General features: G+C 39.1%; 1 protein-coding gene across 1 annotated transcript; it reads right to left on the bottom strand.

The window, feature by feature from the left end:
• Positions 1-569: 569 nt before the first annotated feature.
• OTUD6B (OTU deubiquitinase 6B) lies at positions 570-10,148 on the bottom strand. The gene is made up of 7 exons (XM_084507625.1): positions 9,975-10,148; positions 7,593-7,747; positions 5,660-5,755; positions 4,749-5,061; positions 4,353-4,414; positions 3,566-3,672; positions 570-3,024 (listed from the first exon to the last, which is right to left on the bottom strand). Exons 1-7 carry the CDS (start codon positions 10,099-10,101, stop codon positions 2,940-2,942), a joined length of 945 nt encoding a protein of 314 aa, XP_084363751.1. The 5' UTR covers positions 10,102-10,148; the 3' UTR covers positions 570-2,939.
• Between the last annotated feature and the right edge of the window lie 5,225 nt (positions 10,149-15,373).

The following is a 15,373-nucleotide window of genomic DNA, read 5'->3' as shown; positions in this document are numbered from 1 at the left end:
GAGGCAAGGAAAATGGTGGGTTTTGTTCTTTTTTTTGTTTGTTTGTTTTTGACTTGGAGAAGGGCTGGGGAAGTGGCTAGAGACATCCTTTGCACTGCATGGATTTTCCTCCTCTGTATTTCAACCTACAAGTTTTCTTGTTTTTGTTCTTTATATTCTTTTCCCTGCCCTAAGGACAGGTGGTACAAACTGTCTTAGGGTCAACCCACCACAGTCCGCCACTGCATCTACTAAGACAGCAACTTCATCATGTTCACTGGACTGAGTTATATAGCCTCCTGCTCTCAGCCAAGTCTCCAAACCATGTTAAGGAGACACCTGGATTGAGTCCCCACCCTCACCATCACATTGACTAATTTATTAATCCCATTACATTGAGATGCTATCTCCAGCTTGGCTGCCAGTGGAAACATGCTCAAATATCACTCCACAGATCTAAGATTTCATGGCCAACAACTGTGATAAAGTGAAGAACTTCTTGCTGAAAGCAATTAAGAATACAATGCTTCAAAAGCTGTGTCCATGAAATGACAGTATTATGCAGTTAGTTAAAAGTGACCACAACAAGATTCGCCACAAATAAACCAATTTATTACTTTTTGGCAAGTTCCATACAACATGAGCAAGGATCTTTCGCTCACTATATTAAAACACTCTTTTGCTTTATACAGATTGTAAACATCAGTAGCATAACAAACTGTTGGTACGGGCATTCCAGGATTCTGGTATCTTTCTCTTTCAGGTAAAGAAACAAGAATGAAAATCCAATAAACCAAACTTCTTTCACAAGTTATCTATGAAAAGCAGCATATGCATTTCGTATCAATTTTGAGCAACACCAAGAAGGGTATTTCAAACTATTATTTTTAGTGAAATTCAGTGGTATTATGAATAGACACACTTTTTACACACGAATGTAACCAATTTTTTGTTTGAAATTAGATTCACGGTTTCATATTGCCAGCGGACAGAAGCTCCATCGCATTCAGCAAGGGCCGCCCGAGTCTCCAGATTCTTCTTTTGATTACATTCCACCCAAACCCAAGACCCGCCGGCAAACAGTAACAAAACCCTTCGCACCAACCCCAGAAATGGATGTAGAAGAGCTTTTTTCTGACTGCGGAGCCTGGAGAGAAGGAGGATGCAGAACGGGTTCCAATAAAAGCAGTCAAAGGAGGAAAGAAGAGCATCATGGGGTGGTCCTGCAAGAGCTGATGTGGAAACAAACTGTGGCTGCAGGAGGCACAAGGTGGGTTGCACTGGAGACTGTAACTGACGCAACAAAATGCAGAAATAGAGACCCCAGCTTTCCAAATGCCACGGTGTGTGAGGACCAAACAAGGGCCTCTGAAGGTTCCTTCAAACTAGAAGACCCTACTGAAGTGACTGCAGGAGAGAACTTACAATGCACAGGTTCTTATTGTTGAACCAGCTCCTGTCCACCCACTAGACTTCTGCTATAATTATTTATTTTTTGTTTTTCTCTCTCAAAGTGCTTTAAATCAGACATAATCTGATCCATAAAGTGAACACTTATCTCTTTGAGTTAGAGCGGATTTACTTTTTAGAATTTGTAAGTCCCAAAAGGTCAATCCACTGGCTAGGTTCACTAAAGGATTGCAAAAAGTGCACTGTTAGCTCAAGCTTCAATCCAGGGCATACCTGTTTAAATTTGCTAAGAACTGCTTTTCTCCACACCAACTTATCAGCATTAAAATAACACAGGCATTTATGATGTTATTGGCAAAGACTTTAAAAAAAAAAATCTATTGTTAAAAGCAATGATTGCATTACAGTAACGCTGCTAATTTTGAAGTCATAATTATAGCAACCTCAATACAGAAATCTTCATTTCCAATGTAAAAAGACAAGCCATATTTAAAAAAAAACAAACATACACCCTTCAAGTCTTCTCTGTGCATAATAAGGAGCAATGAAAATGAAATCAATTCTTCTGTAGATCACCTTTAAAGTTACTGGCATAAAATAAAATGGTTATTTTTATACCTGTAGGAACCAGCTGTTTTAAGCTTTATAAAATACTGCTTTTTAGGTGACACTTAAATCAGCAGATCCATAAATGATGAGTTCAGACAGAATTCACTACCTGAACTGAAGAAATTGAGAAGCTTTCTGGTTTTAAGATTTCTATGTTATCAAAATGTACAGATGAAGATTAAAGATGAACTCGCATCAATGCTACGATGTACATAAACAGCAATCCTCTTCCAAACAGATTTAGTAGTTGGAAGAGCATCAAGTGTTCCTACTGCCAGCTGCAAAACACAAGTGAATCCCTCAAACCTTGGCAAAAACTTAAATAGACATCCATAAAATCGTATGACTGTTTGCAATTCCTTCAACCAAGCAAGAGATTCTACTATTGAATTTCCCTCCAGCTCTTCCCTGCCCAAATAAAGGAGCAAATCCCTATTACAATATTAAAGCTATATCCTGTTGAAACTAAAAGAAACACTGCAAAGGATAGTCTGTCAACTTTTTTCAAGTCCTCAACTCTTCCATGATCATGAAAATCTGCCAGAAATAATGTGACAGGAACCTTCAGGTAACCTTAATTCTTCCGTAGACTGGAGATTAATCAAAACATTTACTGCTGAGTATTTTCACTGTGGCATGGGATAAAGCTCTATTAAAACAAAAAAGTTTTAATCTATACAGCCAGCATTTTAGAGATTTTCTAAATATGATTAATACCAACAAGTTCAAAATACTGTTGCATTGTTTGCATTTTTTGTTTGTTTCAAACCAAGAGCTTTTTCTGATTCACAGTAAAACCCTGGTACATCTTTTTTTTTTTTTTTTTAATTGTTAATCCATTCCAGGTAGTTTTACTTCACAGTCTCTTTGAGAATTGTTTGGAGCCCAACGTATCAAGGTGCAACTGTTATCCATGTGGATTTTTTTTTTTTTTTTTAATGTTAGCTGCCATTTTCTGTAGCAGTGTCTGTTAGAAGTTTTACAGAATTATAATGTTCTCCTAATCCATAGGCATGTCTCATATACCTAAAAAAAGTTAGAAAACAACTGCTTAGTTTAACTAAAATATACTGCATGACAAACATCAAGAGCACTCGAAGACAGCTTAAGCAAATTCAAGTTTTAGCAAAAGTTCTTAGAAAAAATATATGGTCATAAAAAAAGGAATGAATATAAATATATACAGTCAATGAGGAGTTTCTAATTTTGGTGACTTACAGACATAAATTGACATAAGCTTTGAATAAAAGTTTCCTGATGCATTTTTTTAAATCAATTTCACAATGATTTTGGAATTAACAGGTAAATAACCTTGCAGCATTCTATAAAGTAGTGACTGAATCATGCGTCAGACTCATTGTCAGCATTTTAAGAATGTTAATCATAATATCTTCAAAGTTATTGTAGATCACAACTACCATTTCTGAAAAAAATGACCATTGGTCTTGAAGGTCAATGTCAGGCGTATAAATGAAAATGAAACAAAACAGATGAGAATCAAAAGGTGAGTTCTCTCATACAGAAATAAATGCACTGATTTTAAAAATGGGTAAAATGACACACTTACACAAGTGTTATTGGTTTGCCTGAATATTCTTCACCAACGATAATGGAAGGGGAATCCATTTGCACTACTTCAATAGGTGTTTGCAAAATGTGCGACAAAGCCCTTAGCTGTAAGGCATAAAAAGAATTCAACAACAGGATTAAATCCAACATGGTGAGGGGGGAAGAAGACATAATAATTAGTTTTAGCAAATATAAGTTTAGGCATAACATTTCCAATTTCGTTTTGAAATTAAACTTTGTTAAAATAAGCAAAATAGCTTTAACTTTTTGAGCTGTAATTTAAAATAAGTTGCCTTAAGGTAATAGTTTTGATGATAAAAACAGGTAACATTGTGCTAGCTTTAATAATTTAATAACTACTGTTTTAGAAAGCAGTAAAAGATAAAAAGCAAAGACATAAACGAAAACATTTTCTCAAGCTCAAAGTTCACATTACAAAAAACAACACTGCTCCAGTATGGTCAGCTTTGCTACAATCTAAGTCTGCATAATAAGATGCTTTCCCTTTAAGAAATATTTTTCCCCCTCACCTTTTGTCATTCTTTCTAGTGATATTTTGGACAATCAAATTCTTTAACTGCTGTCATCAAATTTATCAGGACAGCAGGGGACCATCAGAAATCTACTGACATTGGGAAACTATTTATAGCTATAGGAGAAAATTCTTGATAAAATTATGAATGTGTTTCCTTATGCCTACAGGCATATTATTTCTTCATAAATCCTTTTCTGAAGATATACTGATAATTTGTGAAATTGTGATACAATTTCAAGTGAATACTTACTTCCAGTTGACCACCCCACGCAGCCGTATTTGCTATATCATCACAGTATTTTTCAAATTCCTCTGTGGAGAAGGGAAAAGTCAGCTTTTAGTAGTTCTCTCAAGCAAAGAGCAAGCAAGTGAAGAAAAATACTGATCCTAAAGTGAAAAACTAGAACCAGAGAAGTCCAAATGCAGGAAAATATATTTGCTCACTGAAGAGAAGGAATAATATTTGCTAGATTTCTTTAATAAAATAAAATTATGACTCAGGTGTACCAAGTAACAAAGTACATCTGTGTTCTGTAGAACACAGCAGAACCAACAAATTAATGAAGTTCAGGAACAAACATATCATTATGAAGAAGAAGAATTATAAAATAAAGTTTTCTAAAGTCTCTTATGACACAATTCTTACCTCTGCTATACATGTCTCCAGTAGTGGGATTTGTAAGAAATGGTAGGAAGTCATCAAAATGGCTTTGCATATACTTTGCCGTTTGGTTTCTCAGAGTTGTAACAGTCCAGGAATTCTGGCGATCCTTGAGCTGATCTTCGATAGCTCTGTACATGCAATGGCCATCGGAAGGAATCTGCTTAATCTCCAAGTGTCTTGCTGCCAACAGGGAGGCAAGTTTCTGACTTTCAACATGTCTAGCACCTGTTAAATTCTCAATCTCAGCTTCAGCTATCCTTTCTTCTCTTTCTTTCTCCAAGGCAGCTTTCTTTTCCTTAGATTGAAAACACATCAAATATTAAGATGTCTGTACAGTTCTTGTCTTAGTGCTTGTCTCTAACTCTTCAAATGTTTCCTCAGTACATTCATGTTAGTGAAATGCTCTCCTGAATTAGTAATACTAAGTCTCAGAAACCTTCTAAACCTAAACACTAACAAATGCTAGATGACCAATACATCCTAAAACTCAAATATTTACAAAAACCTGAGAAGTAAGCTTCTTTTATTAAATCTGTAAAGTTCTACCACTTCAATTTTTTCCCCACGCAGTATCCTACATATTTTTCATAAGAATTTCACTAAAATACTAATAAAGAAATAAAATAATTTGGTTTAGATATTTTTCTTGTCTCCTATGTCTTTTTCTTTTATCTCCTATTTTGATTCCCAATTCATGGTTGAGCATAAAAAAGTGGATCTTTAAAAAAAATCCTTATGTATTTCTATGTAGCAACCCTACAGATTTTGAAGACACATAGGAGGTACAAAATTAATACTGAATTAGCCAGGTAATGTCTCCTGTAAAATCGTTAGACTTCAGTTATATTCATTTAAACTGAAACATATTTGTAAAATGTTTAAACACTACATACCCTCCTCTTCTGTGCTTTTGATATTCGAGGTTGCTGAATCTGTTGCTCTAGTTGCTCAAGCTCTACATTTGCAACCCCATCAGTTATAGAATATATCTGAAAAGAAAAAAAAAGTTGAAAGTTTCTATTAGCATAAATGATAAATGAGATGTGCATTTCCTGAAACAGTTTTAAGCTGTTTCCAGGTAGTTTCAGTGTGTATTTACAATGCTTTCCACAAAGATCCATATAGCACAAAGCCTGTCAAAGTTGCAAGTCAAGCATTTCACACCCCAACCCCACTGTCATGGGCTTGGTTACTTTTTCCACTGTTCCCCAGAAAATAAATTATTACTAAGTGCATAGCTCAAATTTAACTCTAGCTGTCTGAACACTGCAAGGGAAAATTTTCCTCGCCTTACCAGCAGATGAATGTTAAGCTTAAGCACCCAGAGAGCTGTTACCCAGTTCTGTAACAATTAAAGCAGGAGAAGGCTACACCGTCCATAACAAAACATAAATACCATTTGAAAAAGACAGAGTTGACCTTTCTCAAAAAGAAAGTCAAAACTAATCTCACTATGGCATCAACCAGATGTCACTTTGGGATGCACAGTAATACTTTCAACCTGAACAAAGAGGTTGAGAAATGAAAGAACCCATATACCTCAAACCAAAATCCTGTCAGGGAAGTCTATAACCATAGCAAAGACGTTAGCTTGAAAAGTCCTCCATCACAATGTTTTGACAGCTTGCTTAGCAAAATGAAGCAGCTTCTTGTAACTAATCTAAGACACATTCTGTTCAATGCTTACAAATTAATCATCTCCTTAAGCGTCTGAGCAAAGACTACTATGTAAGATTTTTATAGAGTCATAGTGCTTGCTTTTTTCTCAAGGATTCTCAGCAAACGATTCTCAGTCAAGATTATTTCCCTGAAAGTCATTCACAAATCTTTTTCAGTCTTGTTTTCAAGCAAAAGGGCAATCTGCTTAAGCCTCTATTAAGTTACAAATCTGAAAACACCTGGTCCAGGAAGTCTCACACAGACAGGTTTTTGTTTGTTTCTTTACAAGATTTACCTAGTCAAAAGCCACACTCTGTTAGGGAATCACTCAAGGAGATGGAAAAGTATGGAGCATTAGCATCAGTCAGAGAGAACCATATTGCACCAATTTAGGCAGAAGCTGTACTGCTGTTTAGGTGAAGAAAGTATATGAACAGGCCTGCTTGCACAAACAGCACTTAAATTCAAGAACAAGATACAAATAAAGAGATCTTTTCAGTACTGGATATACAGAATTAAGTCTATCGATTGCAACAACAGGATTCTATTTATTAAGTGCTAAAGCATAGGTAATTTTTTAATATCTTATAAAAGTATTTAATTGTATCTGATTTACCCCACTCAGTATTTCTCAGATTTTAGTAAAACTAATCCTCTGTTAAAAATTAAATGGTTTGCCATCCAGCAGCACACTGGAAACTGGAATCCAAGTAAATAGTTATGCTGCCAACACGGCAGAACAGAAGCATTTAAGCCAACTCCCATGTCTGCAGAAAGTGCGTTCTTAAAAACAAGGTCTATTATACTGTGGACAGAATTGCAAAGCCAATCACACAGCATTAGTCAATTGCCTGTCAAAGTCCATCAATACCCTAGTAGCCTACATAAAATAATTAGAATTACCACACAACAGGAACTAAAAAAAAAATATATTAAAAAATCATTGAGAAGCCTGAGCTACTAACACACTGTAAGAGCAAAATCAAATACTGCTCACCAACAAGAATACAGCTAAATAACCCTTCCAGCATAATAGCTAGATCTTCCCAAAGTTACCAGCATTGCAAGGAAAAGAAGAAATGCTTTAAAATCATTACACATTACTTCATTATCATTTTAAAAAGTTAATTGTATCTGTACAGCTTCAGCTGAAGTTAAGGCATATACCTTATTCTGCTCAGGTGTAGCTTCCTTCAGCTGCTTTAATTCCTCCTTGTGCTTCTGTTCAAGTTCTGCCTCCAGTTTTGCAACTTCATCAGCCAGCTGTTTTCGTCTCTTTTTATCATTCTTGGGAACAGCATTTTTCATGCCTTGAATTTTTGCTGTTAAAGAAGCAGCGAGATAAAATATTACCTCTAAATATAGCTACTCCGCAATCATTGGAAGAAGGAGGGCTAGTCTTAAAAGAAATTACACACATCAAGATACCACAATTAACACATTTTAAAATCACATACATTTTCTTAACAGACATAATCATAACATCCAAAGAAGAAAAAAGCTTGTATGCAGTTGCTATTAAAAATACTTAAAAATTTTATCAACACAACAGACCTCAGCCTGTTTCTTCCAAATAAAATTAGTTGGTCATTGAGTTCTCAAATCCTATCACAGAAAAGATGTGCATGTTTTTTATAGCAGACAAAGAAAAAACAGAGATTACTTATCCTTAATAAAGTTTCTAAAAGCTGAATTCAAGAAGTACATCTTGAATAAGATAAGCATCAAGTTGCTTAAGTTCCTTAAGTATTTTTAGGCCTTCAGTCAAGGCTTCATTTCTTCAATCACAAAACAGTTTGGTTAGAAAGGATGTCCAGAAGTGATCTAGTTCAACCTCCTGCTCAAAGCAGGGCTAATGTCAAAGTTAGATCAGGTTGATCAGGAATTTATTCACATGACTGTGGAGCATCTCCAGGGATGGACGTTCTGCAATTTTTGGGGGCATTATTTTCTAGCATTCAACCATTCTTGTTATGAAAATGTTTTTCTTTTTTTCTTCCCAAGAGAATCTTTCTTCTTACCACTTCCAACTCCTGTCTCTAGCCTGTTCACTATGCTTTGCTTGAAGAGTCCAGCTCCACCTGTTCCATTTGGTAGTGAAAACAACCAGATCCCCCATAATCTCTTCTCCAGGCTGAATAAACTCAGCTTCCACAGCCTTTGCACTTACACAGACATACCCTGATAGCTCTCCTCACTTCTGCATTCACTGTTTTAGTGTTCCAGCACTAACTGCTTAACACCCTGCTTGCCATTCATCACCAGTACATTTTTACTGCCCTTCACCCTTGACTGGGTGACGGCAATGATCATGAAACTTTTCAAAAAGAGACTGCAAGAACACTTACACTAAAAGATTTATGTCAAGTATTCAGCCTCACAGATGAAGCACTTGAGTTAGACAAAGAAGCAGTTCTGATCATACAGATTGATGTAATGAGGGAGAAGGAAATCCATGCACGGACTCACCAGTACGCAAGGAGAGTACATTGTGGGGTGGCAGCTACAAGGATCATTAAGTGGAAGAGATGCTGGGTTCTCAGAGGCTGAGATGTACCTTACATTAATTCTTTGGAACAAATTGTTTTGCTGTCAGTTAATCATTGTACTTCTCGGGAATGTGTTTTTCAAGTGAGTAGGTTTAAGTTACCTGCCTCTCCATCACGAAGATGGGCTCAGTCTTCTGTAAAGAACCTGCTGCCCTTTTAGGCAGCGGAGGACTGAAATTCCTCAGCATCTCCCAGCTAGCGAACCATGTGCTCCAGCTACCTAATTCTTGATTACTACCTGTCTTTTCAATGTCCGTTAACTTCAGGGGATGAAAAACCATCTCAAAACAGTAAGTTCCTACAAATTTAATAACAACAATTATTAGGTATTATTAGTTAATAGCGAAATAGTTTCTCTCCACCTCTTTAACTCTTTGATAAGAAGGCTGCAACTGACATATCACGCACCAAAGAAACCAAACAAGTTAAAGGCCATATCAATGTAGATTAACAAAAAGGTTACAATGAACAATGAAACTCAACAGAATCCAGCTGGCAGAACATTAATATATAATGGGGCCAGTAAAACGGGGCTCATAACAGTTGAAGCGCGGTGCTGTAAGCCCACACGGGTCCTCTACTACAGGGACGGCCGGGTGGGAGGTTGGAGGTGGATCACTGCAGATCAGCCGATTTGGGATAATGAAACGTGGCCGCATGGGCAGCGGGGAGGCCGGCTTCCCTAAAACACCCCACAAAAGCACACATCTCCCTCAACTTCAGGGCAAGGCAGCGCGGTGCTGGCAGCCTGGCTGTTATGGCGGGGCTGCTACCTCACCCTCCGTGCCCTTCCTACGCGGCCAGACACAGATCCCACACCGGCAGGCAGCAGTAATATCACGACTATCGTCTTCCTTCCTATCGTGAGCGATGTCCCTCGCTCTCCTGGAGCTGGGGCCGCTGTAACCCCACCGGGCACCCCAAAACATTCCTCCCCCCCCTCGCAAAGCGAGGCGCTAGGCAGGGAAGGCCGCTCCCTCCTCCCGGCGAGGCGCCTCACCTTGGAGCTCCCGCTTCTCCTTGCGCTGCCGCTTGACGAGGCGCTGCAAGGGCCCGCCGTCCTCCTCCTCCTCATCCTCCTCCGCCGCCATCCCCTCCTCCTCCTCCTCGGCCCCGCAGCCCTCCATGGGCGCCCGGCGGCACCTCCCTCCCGCCCCGCGCACACGGCGCCTCAGCGCTAAGGGGAAGCGGCCGCCATGACACGTCCCGCCCTTCCCTCCCCTCCCCTTCCTTCATCGCCGGCACCGGCCGCTCTCCCCGCCGCTGTCGCCGGGGGGCGATGGTGGCCAAGGGCTTCTCGCCGCTCGGCATGGCCGCCGGAGCCAGCCCGCACGGTTTTCTGCTTTGTAGGGCCGTGAGGGGGTGAAGAGGGCAGGGGGTGTTTAGGGGGAGAGCAGCCCCCGTCTCCTTTCTGCCCCCTGATGAAATAACCGCCCAGCTCCTTGCGCCGACCAATGCTCGATAAGGAGCTTATTTATCCTGTTGACTTTTGTGCAAAATAGAGTGTTATGTACATGTTTGTTCATTTCACAGAATCACAGAATTTTCTAGGTTGGAAGAGACCTCAAGATCATCGAGTCCAACCTCTGACCTAACGCTAACAGTCCCCACTAAACCATTTCCCTAAGCTCTACATCTAAACGTCTTTTGAAGACTTCCAGGGATGGTGACTCCACCACTTCCCTGGGCAGCCTGTTCCAGTGCCTCACAACCCTTTCAGTGAAGAAGTTCTTCCTAACATCTAGCCTAAAACTCCCCTGGCTCAACTTAAGCCCATTCCCCCTCGTCCTGTCACCAGGCACGTGGGAGAACAGGCCAACCCCCACCTCGCTACAGCCTCCCTTTATTTATTACCTGGAGTTAATTAAAGCTATGAAGTACCTTATAGACTCCAGCTTTTCCAAGTTGTGATGTTTGTGGTTTGTGTCTCCTCACCACTGTGATTTCTCATTATCTCCAGTCTTTTTTATTATGGTAATATAAAATAATATCTCTTTTTATTACAGTAAAAGCCAAATGTCTTGGTTGGGGTTAAATCCCCACCACAAAGTGTGCTGAAGAGTGTGCAAACCTTCCTGAGGATGTCAGAGCTACAGGTTGCTGAGTGTTAGTGTGGAGTGAGAAGCTCAGTTCACTGCTGGCACATTTATTTTGTGTTCATTTGGGTAAAAATATAATTGAAAATTTTAATAATTGTTTTCGAAATGACGTAAATTAAGCAAAAATCTTGCTAGTGAAAACATTTGTGTTCATCTGTTACGGTATTGCTGTTATTGTTTTCCATTTGAATTAGCAGATCCTCTGCAAGTACAGTGCCAAGCACAAAGAAAGGAAACTTTGATCTAAAGCAGAATTGTAAGCTGACGGGTCAGACTCCTGTGCTGCACAGAATCACACAATTATCTGTATCCTGAATATATGTTATATTTTGCCCTTCCCTCCATCTGCTTTTTTCCCGCCTGTTGGAATAAAACCAAATAACAAACCTTATCTCAATTGCCAAACAACAACAACAACAAAGTCTCATTGAAGAACTATGAGGAGGGGTTTGCTTTCAACTAGAAAGAGAGGTTAGCATTGGAACTTGATCGAATTGGCTCTGTAAGTATTTTTATATACTATTAACAAATACAGAATAAGGAAAAATCCAGATATGGGATAGATTTGTCTTGATTAACATATATATGTACTCTACATGTATATCAATTTGTTAATGACCTGTTTGTCACACATGTATGCATATATGAATATACTGACGTAATACATTAAAAATACTTTATATTTAAAAATAATAAATACTGTTTTTGTCTCCTACCTTTTTTGTCAGACTTCTGTCACATCTTCAGCAGTAGTCTGATATATATATAAAACAAATACCAGTGAGTTCCTAAGCTGACCAAATGCAAAGTGCTGTGATGATAGAAGTGGGCTGTTACAAGTGATCTCATGATACACTACCCATATTTGAACACCACACATCTTAACTCAATTATCAAGGCTACATGAGATTGGAGATTTTAGTACACAGTATGTATGAGGGAGTGCATTTTAGAGACTAGTGGTACAATAAATGCTGGGGAGGTCATGCTACACGGCCAGCTAAACCTGAGTTCCCTCTGCTGCTGCAAAGCGTAGAATGAATGAAAATTACTAAGAAGAGCACTGCCATTGCTAGTAATAGGCCACAGGCTTAATGCCAACTTCTCAAGGCCTCAGTCCTGTTCTACGGGGTTTGTTATCAACCTGTTGTGAGAACCTGACCTGTGAAAGGGAGCTTGGTGCCAGACACCTATTTTGAACTGAGTTTAATGTGGGATAACAGCAAAGGCCTTGAAAATACTGGAACAAGTTGAAAACCGAGAGCCCAACAGTATAAACAACCAGTTCTCACAGGATTGCAAACTATGAGAAGGACTCCTCTGAGCATACCAAAGAAGAGCAGCAGCAGCTAAGAGAAGAACAACTGAGCAACAGGAGGGATTTGCTGAGACCTGAGAAAGAAGGGCTCCCAAGTACCACAAGGTGTGGATACAGCTTAGGGGTGTAGTCCAAAGGCTGCCTGCCAGCTCTCTCATGCAAATCATCATTATGGGGATCTGCAGTCATGATGTCAGGGGGATTGACAGGGCTGCAAGTGTGCTACCTGCTCTCCCTGCCTGTGCTAAGGGTCCTGATGCCCCTTGCCTGCTTGCCCCATGATCCCTGGCTCCTCAAGGATGTCTTGGCCTGCCAGCTCATTAGGAACATGCACATTAGAATTTTTTCCCAAAAATATCCCGTGCCTTTTCCCTGTTCAACACTTAAATAAAATGTTTAAATAAAGCCTTATTGTGTCTAAGCTCAGTTCAGCTGATTATGGTTCCTGGGCAGAAAGGATGATTTAACAATAAGGTCATAATAAAATCTAACAGTTAGAAGCTGGAAAAAAAAAAAAAAAAAAAAAAAAAAAAAAAAAAAAAAAAAAAAAGGAGAGAACTGAAATCTGAGGTAACTAACTGTGAAACACTTTATCTAGGATGTGATAGGTTCACTCACACAAGTCTTTAAATCAAGTCTAGGTGCCTTCCTATGGATATGCAGTAGCTCATCTGTAAATTACAGGTTTCATGCAAGAAAAGTTTATTAAAATTCTCTCAGAATTCAAAGGAGTCTGGAGACTGGATTATTATAATCACCCTTTCTGGTATTAACATTTAGGATTTTATTAATGTGTTTTGGAAAGAGAAACTCAAACTTCCCATCCAAACCAATGATAGCTATAAAATGGTCTGTACTAAGCATCATCTGGTTTACATAGTGTCAAAATAGGAATTTTCAGAATTAAGGTGTGTTTTTGAAATGTGCCTTAATATTGGCAAATTAGTCACTGAAGTCGTTGACTGAGGGTTACCTTTGATAACAGCTGACTGGAACAGTGAATTTACAAGCTGTTTTGTTCTCTTTTTTCATATTAATTTTCGGAAAATGAAAGAATGCATTGCTATTTGTAGTATTATGCTTTGACATAATTTCTGGTATCTTTCTCCCAGTAGTTTCCCAGTGTTTAGTAAGCATGCTGAAGTTCAGGAGGACCTTTTGTTCATAGGTATTTTATAAGTCAGGGTGGAACCTGTAGTACTTCTGGCACTGTGAAAATCTAGATGTTGTATCATCAGTGCCAAAATCAGTAAGCTAGTGCTGTGTAGCAGGCAGTTTTCATGACAGCAGTAATGAGCATCCACATCTTACTCCAACTGAATGGTATAAAACATTAGTCAAGCAAAGAAGCTGTCTTACTACTTTTAGGTAAATGTGTATCTCATTTCCCTCCATTATCTCCCAGATGTTTCTTGCTGGTGTAATTCACTGTAGTGAATTACAGACTTGGCTGTAGCCATACACAAAATTCTTAAAGTAGCTTTATTGTTTCACTGAGGTTTTGTTGACAGTTTTCTGACTTACACACTATGTAACCAGTCACTCTGGATCATTTGATGCAGGGCATTGAATAAGAAGTAGCTAAATTTTCCTTTTCTCGGTGTCATAAATCAGCTTGTAGTAAGATTTGCAATTATTCTGCATAAATTAAGAAGTATACATTAAATTGCACTGAAGCCTCCACATAATATAAGGATTAATATAGCACATTTTAATTTGCTCCTAAAACCTGACATGCTATATGTGCACATTAAGATGTTTAGATTGTTTATGCCATACCTCTATCTTAAAGATGCCAGCCTTGGATCGGAGCGCTATCTGAAAGTTCACTTACAGCTGTAAATGAGCTACATGAGCTTTTCCTGTTGTTAGTTATGTTTTCTGGAAACAGCGTCAGTATATTTTAGTAATAGGACATCTGCAGCTAAGATCCCTCATCCATGAAACTGTTTCCTAATATTTCTTCAACATCTATCTGACAAGTATAGGCTTGTATCTGACAGGTATAGGCTTGGGGAAGAGTGGCTGGAAAGCTGCCTGGCAGAAAAGGACCTGGGAGTGCTGGCTGACAGCTGGCTGAACATGAGCCTGGAGCATGTCCAGGTAGCCAAGAAGGCAACTGGCATCTTGGCCTGTATCAGAAATAGTGTGGCCAGCAGGGCCAGGGAAGGGATTGTCCCTCTGTACTCAGCTCTGGTGAGGCCGCACCTTGAACACTGTGTTCAGTTTTGGGCCCCTCACTACAAGAAAGGTATTGAGTGGCTGTAATGCGTTCAGAGAAGTGCAACAAAGCTGGTAAAGGGACTAAAAAATGAGTTATGAGGAGCCGCTGAGGGAACTGGGGTTGTTTAGTCTGGAGAGAAGAAGGCTGAGGGGAGACCTCATCACTCTCTACAACTACCTGAGAGGAGGTTGCAGCAAAGAGGGTGTTGGTCTCTTTTCTCAGGTGACAAGTGACAGCATGCAAGGAAGCAGCCTCCAGTTGTGCCAGGGAAGGTTTAGACTGGATATCAGGAAGAATTTCTTCACAGAAAGGATGCTTAGGCATTGGAATGGGCTGCCCAGGGAAGTGATGGAGTCCCCATCCCTGGAGGTATTTAAGAGACTTGTGGATGTGGTGCTTAGGGACACGGTTTAGTGGTGGACTTAAAAGTGTTAGGTTGATGTTTGGATTTGATGATCTTGAGGAGCTTTTCCAGCTTAAATGATTCTATTATTCTATACATCTAAGTGTCTGGACCTAATGCAAATCTAATCACTTAAATCTGTAATGAATCACATTTATCAGTTAAACAAAATAGAGGGATTTATTTCTGGAATTGACGTTTCAGAGCTCACAAAGCCAGATATATTTACCCTTTCTATTTGTTGGACTAGAAAGTGTAAAAATAATCTCAGGTCTCTTTGCAAATGCAAACAGATTCAGGGTCACTCATTATTCAGTTATCTTACAAACACTGGGATCCAGAGAAAATGTGGGTG

Source organism: Aythya ferina (assembly GCF_964211825.1).
Source record: "Aythya ferina genome assembly, chromosome: 2".
Taxonomy (NCBI): Eukaryota; Metazoa; Chordata; class Aves; order Anseriformes; family Anatidae; genus Aythya; species Aythya ferina.
The sequence above is the reverse complement of the archived record's forward strand: the minus strand, read 5'-3'. Positions and strand labels throughout refer to the sequence as shown.

Excerpts from the sequence above, each read along its gene's own strand:
- OTUD6B (XM_084507625.1), bottom strand. The coding sequence starts at position 10,101 with ATGGAGGGCTGCGGGGCCGAGGAGGAGGAGGAGGGGATGGCGGCGGAG. Across the intron at positions 7,748-9,974 it reads GGAGAAGCGGGAGCTCCAAG|CAAAAATTCAAGGCATGAAA; the intron begins GTGAGGCGCCTC and ends CTTCTTTAACAG. Across the intron at positions 5,062-5,659 it reads CAAAAGCACAGAAGAGGAGG|GAAAAGAAAGCTGCCTTGGA; the intron begins GTATGTAGTGTT and ends TTTCAATCTAAG.